At 41.5% G+C, this 6,633-nt stretch overlaps 1 protein-coding gene across 1 annotated transcript; it reads right to left on the bottom strand.

Annotated features, from left to right (window-relative positions):
* Positions 1–846: 846 nt before the first annotated feature.
* On the bottom strand, positions 847–3,281 carry LOC147422040 (uncharacterized). The gene is made up of 5 exons (XM_086502825.1): positions 3,134–3,281; positions 2,012–2,900; positions 1,727–1,801; positions 1,522–1,631; positions 847–1,329 (listed from the first exon to the last, which is right to left on the bottom strand). The coding sequence occupies exons 1-5, from the start codon at positions 3,136–3,138 to the stop codon at positions 1,095–1,097; spliced, it is 1,314 nt and encodes a 437-aa protein (XP_086358951.1). The 5' UTR covers positions 3,139–3,281; the 3' UTR covers positions 847–1,094.
* Positions 3,282–6,633: the final 3,352 nt, after the last annotated feature.

Genomic DNA, 6,633 nt, shown 5'->3' with positions numbered 1-6,633 from the left:
AAAAATTTAAGCTCCATTATATATGTATAGATTTACTTTAAGATTATTTTGATCAAGAAAATTCTTTTGGCACTCTCTTTGAGACCTCTCTCTCTCTCTCTCTCTCACACACACACACACACACACACACACACACACACACACATGCCCTTCCATTTTGGGGCTATTCGAGACCTTCAAGCACTGAGATCATCAAGCTCTAAGATATTTCATGGAGTTCCAAACATGGATATTTGTGCAAGCTGCAATGGATGACACGCGGAAAGCCTCTCTTTGCTTGGAAAATTTAAGCTCCCTTATATATGTATAGATTTACTTTAAAATTATTTCGATCAAGAAAAAAGTTAACACTCTTTGAGACCCCTCTCTCTCTCTCTCTCACACACACACACACACACATACACTTACATACACCCTTCCATTTTGAGGCTATTCGAAATCATAGTTAGTGTATTATTTGGGATTTAGTGTATTAATCAAAAAATCATAGTTAGATTCCAAGTTCACCTTGAAGTAAATTGCTAAAAAATTTTCTAATGTGCATACGAACAATTTCTTAAATTCTTAAATTCCAAAAGCAAAGTTGAACCACCCTTCGATTAAGATCAATGAAGGAAAAGTAAAGTTGGAAAAGTAGAGTCAAACCTTTTTCTTATACTTTGAAAGTTTAAAAATTGAAGGCCCCAAAAGTTTCACAAGTTCCAAGATTCCAAGCTTTAGAAAAATGGGACATGTTGTAAGGTTTCCTTTGAATTGAAGCAGTGAGTGAATGAGTGACGGGTGGAGGGTCTCTCTTTCCTTAAAAATTTTAAGTTGCATTATATATAGTATAGATATAGATATAGATGGCCTCATACGATAAGCTATTATTAAAGTGAAAGCTTGAAAAAATACAAGTTGACAGTACAATTTCTCAACTTACACTAAAATCTCCCTCGTGAGACACTTGAAAAAACCGAGCCTGTCTCACGAGAGATGAGACTAATAACAATGTATGTACGAGAACTACAACGGCTACACTACCTATATCAAAGGAATTCATACATGTCAAAATTTGAAAGTTCTTGGTTGCGATAGAATACTGGTTTGAATGTTTAAAGGCTGTTTTGGGCCACAGCTTCACACAGCTCATCTTCATCAAAGAGAACTCTGTGGGGTACAGTGCCGATCCTCGTTATTTTGCTTGTAGCGTCTGCTGCCACAGGAGACTCGAGCTCTGGGAAGGTTGATGCAAATGGACATACAACACTGAACCTCAAATCGGCTGGCCTTGTTGAATGCCCGGGGGCATTGGGTGTTGGCGGACGTATGAATGTTCCTGCCAAGCTTCTGCATTGCAAACAGTATCTTAATTAACAAAGCTGACAATTCATTTCACCAAATTGGAAAAATAGGAGCATGGCCCTCGCAGAATAAATAGCTGCATTTTAAGCAACCTCAATGAAGCATACAGGAGCTTTGAATGCTAAACAAGAAAGTCACACACACAACCAGCAGGTGTAACAACCTTGCACTACTCACCCCTGGGATGCCATCAGCTCATCGGTGGCCAAATAAATTTGAGAACTTTTCCCTTTCTTCGCTCTGTGTGGAGTAGTGTAACTGAAATGGCAGCGCTGGGCAATGGAAACCTGCAGTATAATAAACATACCAGGTCTTTCTCTCAGAGACTTGTAGCAGTGAAGGCTCTGCAGGCACAGATTTCTACACGAGGTCAGAAACTTACAGCTCTCAAAAGGCGCTTGCAGACAAGAGAAACCGGTTTCAAGTCATCATGCTCAAGGCAGCAAACTATCCGCAACTGCATAGCGTCAAAGACAATTCTGCTCGCTTAAGCTGAAAACTTAGGGTATAAACAAGCATAAATCAAACAATAGGGAAAACTATGAAAATAAGTCTTCGTGCACAATCACAACTCTGTGTATTACTTTGATTAGCTCGCCAACTTAAAACCCTACAACTTCAGAAATGTCAGTCTGTCTATCTACTCCCTAATAAAAGTAATGCGTACCAGTAAATCAAATGGAAGTTCTTCCAGCAGAGAATCGCCACCACACTCTTCATCAGAGGCCAGCCCAAGGTTAAATCGAGATGTCGGGGTGGAAGGTGATGATTCTGATGAAAAGCTCCCTTTCTGGAAACGTTCTAGCTCAGAAATAGTTAATGAAGCAAATGGACTCCGATCAAGGCATGTTGAGGGGGTCCGTGGAGACGCAAACTTCTTCCTTGGGGAATAATCATGCTCTGAGATGCTTGAGCATGTAGATGGACTGCCACAATTTGGAAGCTGTAGCTCCTGGGACAAGTCGTCGACTCCAACAACTCTTTTCCTTCCGATAGTGGTGCAAGAATTCGTTCTTCTTAGAATTCTAGGCTCAATTAAAGCTTCAATTTTCAAAGATGTTTGTCTGCTTATGCCTGCCTCGCTAGAGCTGGTATCTAGATTAAAAGACCTCTGCTTTGCACTGCATGTATTCTCTTGCTTAAAGGACCTCTGCTTTGTGAGCAGCAATTTCTCGCGAGTGAAAGACCTTTGCTTGGCAAGACGAGTGGCAACAACTCCATCGTCTACCTCACAAGACACTTGTCTGCGGAGCTGATTGTCAAGCAGGCTAGTAACTGTTGGCTTGCCGAGCAAATTAGGCTGGAGGTCCTCAACTACTAGAGGGTTATGTCCACGTTCCTCTCTCTTCTTGAAGGTTCGTGACTTGCGAGCTTTTGACGGAGAGGAAAAATTGGAGAGATGCAGAAATGTGAAGCAATGGGAGCCTGCATAGAAATCCGCAGTATTTTGCTGCTTTAGACGGGAAGAAGAAGGAGATGAGGAGATTCTAGCGCTTCTTCTTAAGCCCCTTGGAGCAGCATTCTTCTTAGCGGAACTACATTGTGCAATGTTCAACCTGCAGCAACAAAATTAGCACGACGCGAGAGAGAGAATCTTCCTCTCAACAGCAGCAGAGAGACAACAATCTTTACAAATAGCATTAAACAGACATGCACGCTCGCAAAACACACGGATACAAGCACAGAAACTCTTAACTGCAGGAGTAAACCAGCAACATATGCACACTAACACAGCCAAACAAGAGATTGCTTCATGCGCAGAAAGAAACTAGTGAGAAAAAAGACATACTTCATTGGCAGGAAGGAGCCCGTGGAAGGTAAATCTGGTTGACGAGACGCCCAAAAAAGCTGCAGCTCACTTCTGTGTGTAATGCGAAGCTACTCTGCAAGTAATGTGAAGCGCACTACTTGTGTGTGTGTGTGTGTGTGTGTTGGGGGGGGGGGGGGGGGGGGCGGGTGCATATGTTTGAATGGAAGCTATGGGGGGAACTTGGAGAGTCGGGAGTGTTTCCTGTAGACGAAGAAAACTGCGAGGTCGGCAATTGCCACGTGTCCGCTCCTACTAAGGACAGCTGTCGGTGGTGTGTGGACGAAACTTCTCAGAGAATCTTACAAAATTTTTGAACGTTGGAGGGCGGCTGGTACAACGTCGTCATTTCACACGGAGGAGGGCCATAGGGTAAGTATCCCAACTTAAAGGACAGTGAGATGGGGTTGCCAACTTGAAGTCTTCAAACGTGTGAGAATGGAGACCCATAGGACCTGCACTCGTTGACATGCGTGTTCCGAGATTTGTGTAGTCGGTGTTCTTTGCATGGACCATCACACTCCTCAGTTGCACGAAAGTTGTCGATTGATAGGACATAACACTCCCATCTCATGTGCCATCTCTCTCCCAATATGTGTGCACCTGGGGCATTGCCATCGCCCATCCTACCGTGAGCTACTTCTCGCAGCGCCATCACCTTGTGTGCCTTCTAAGGAAGTAGCTTCCCTATTCTATCTGCCAACCCCATTGACATCACCACTGCCATGTGCAAAATTGGTTTCGTGTAGCGCGGTGGCTTTTGCACTTTGAAATGCTGTGATATTAGCCATAATGGCAGCTCTGTCTTGAAGTAGATAAGGTCTTCACAGGTTAGCTTGCGTTCTCTCTGCTTTAGAAATTCCTCGTCATTATGTATTGCCTTGGTTTTTTGCAATAAATTGTGTGTTCCTTGTTGCAGGTGAAGAGCTTTGTTGATTATCTCTACAGTGATTTTGACCTTGACAGTAGCTTCGTCTTTGTCAGTGAGAGTGGCTTCCCCATTGTACTAAATGGAGCTAATAAGTTCATGGGCTCTTCTGAAATATGTTCCCCATGGAGGTAGTCTTAAAAAATTGTCCAACTGTAGACATCTAGCCCCTTCTAGCACTTTAGACCTTTGGTGTAACGTCCGTAGTTCCCTTGGAAAAAGGGTGGCCTTTACTGTCACTCCGTCCGTTGCTTGGAACTTCCCAATGAATATGTATGCAGGTATTGTTTCTAATACATGTTCTGTGATGTGAGCTTTCTCATTTGAGGAGATATCAATGATCTTGTATGGAGCCACCTCCCACTCCTTTTGTGCTTTTTTGCACGGCACCATGAGGCCAATTTCAGGTTGAAAATAGGGTTAAGCAACGACCAGAAACTGTCGGAAAGTTGAAAAGATGCAAACTGTGACCATAAAATGAAGAATGAGCATAACTTTGTCAAAACTATCCCAAATTTGACCAAATTTCACCAATGCATCTAAGATTACTATAGTTACAAAGGCATGAGGTCACAAATGAATTCTGGCTCTGAGGTACATGGATCGCAGTCCATGTTGGGAAACATTTTGAAGATCTGATGATACCATCTAGTAGGGCTCATCAAGGTGATGCCTTGATCCAAAAATTTTGAGAATTGGATCACTGGTTAGGAACTTAGGTCAATTCTTGGTAATTTTCTTCAGACTTAGAGAGTTTGGGCATTTTGGTTAGGATTTTGGGACCAAATGAATTGATACTTCATGGCTAGACTTTGTGTGATGTTCCAAGCCAAATGATGTGATTTTGTCTCTGTTTGGACAAAAAGGTACATGGATCGTGATCCACGTTGGGAAGGTAATGGGACACCCTTTTGCACACATGTTCCTATAGGTCTTTGTAGCACACTGGTGAAATTTTTTCAAGTTTGGACTTGTTTTTCCTATGTTTACTCAATTTTCCAGTTTATGGTCATGTTTGTCCCGTCTTGACCATAATTGTTTTTTGGATCCAATTTTGAGCACTTCCCTTAACTAACATCTGATAGTTCATTGACTCCGAATGATTTATGCCTCAAAACCACTGTTTTGTCCAACTCCCCGCCAAATTTCATCAGTTTTTGAATTCATCTGAAGTGGGAAATTGATGCAGGCAATTTGCACAACTTTATAGGTATCCCTTTGCTTTGCTTTGCCCCTAATTAGACCTTTAGTGTTGCTTCTCTTGATCTTTGGGTTTTACCCACTTCCTGATTCTCTTTTGTATAAAGCCACTGGAAGTTCCAAATGCTGCTTCGATTAGTGGATTAGCTTCATGTTCCCTTCCCACTCCTATTCCATAGTGTTTTTTTGGAAATACGACCATTTTAGCCTTGATTAAATAAAAAATGACCCTTTGCAAACTGAAAGTACCAAATCATTAGGTTCTAATGATTTTAAGATCCCTTTTGTGACTAATTTGCATGGTCAATTATTCTTTTGCATCCTCTAGCCAGTGATCAACTTCTACCCTGTTTTTGTCATCAAGGTTCATGGATCACGATCCATGTTGGGCAGGGTTTTGGGATTCCAACAAGCAGAGTTTTCTCTTGGGATTATGGGGAACTCACTGCCCAATTTTTACTAGTTTTAGGGTTTTGGCAACATGGATCGCAATCCATGTTCCAACTCCTTTTGCAACTGTTTTTGCATGGCGTGATTCTGCCAGCTGTCACGTGTCTACTGAAAAAAGGACTTTGGTTTTGGGCAAGTTTTGAACTTCCCCATTAGCTCTGACAACTTGAAAAATTTTCGTATTGGATTTGATCTTATCTGTTGTTTTGGTATTGCTGGTGCAGTGTAGAGCATATACAAATGTTCTTGTAGGGTTAATGATCATAGCTGTCAAATTTGGTGGAGTAAGAGCTACTATAGTGGTCGTAGTAGCAGCAAGCAGAAACATGGCAGGAATATCTAAGCTTCTCTCTCTCTCTCTCTCTCTCTCTCTCTCTCTCTCTCTCTCTCTCTCTCTCTCTCTCTCTCTCTCTCTCTCAGTGAATGCAAATGAGGTTATCTTGCCCCATTTTGACTATCTGTTCCCTACCTGCTCTGAATGCCCCATTCATACTTACCTCCATTGATCATATCTTTCTGTTCATATCACCTGCGGTTTGAACCGTTCTTCATTTGGATATTCTATCGACAAATGGCTTTTAATCTACAGTTTTGATCCTTCAAAAGTTGGCTCAAAATCCGTCCTATGCCAAACCTTTTCATATTTGCCATGTTTGAAGCCCTTGCTTTGAAGATTTGGTGTTTGCTCTCAAAAGTCAATTCCGACTTTCCTAGCTCGACTTATTAATTTTTGTTGATTATTTTTCTTTTCTAGTTTTCTAATGTTTAAAAATAAAAGAAAATTATCCACAATTATTATTAATTGGCCAAACTTTTGCCAAAATTATTGTAATCACTCATACATACATATTCTTAGCCTGGTATCTTATTTTTCATGAATGATGTCAATATGGCTCATAATTAT

This window comes from Adiantum capillus-veneris, chromosome 27 (assembly GCF_014529385.1).
Source record: "Adiantum capillus-veneris isolate H3 chromosome 27, ASM1452938v2, whole genome shotgun sequence".
In the NCBI taxonomy this organism is placed as follows: Eukaryota; Viridiplantae; Streptophyta; class Polypodiopsida; order Polypodiales; family Pteridaceae; genus Adiantum; species Adiantum capillus-veneris.
The sequence above is the reverse complement of the archived record's forward strand: the minus strand, read 5'-3'. Positions and strand labels throughout refer to the sequence as shown.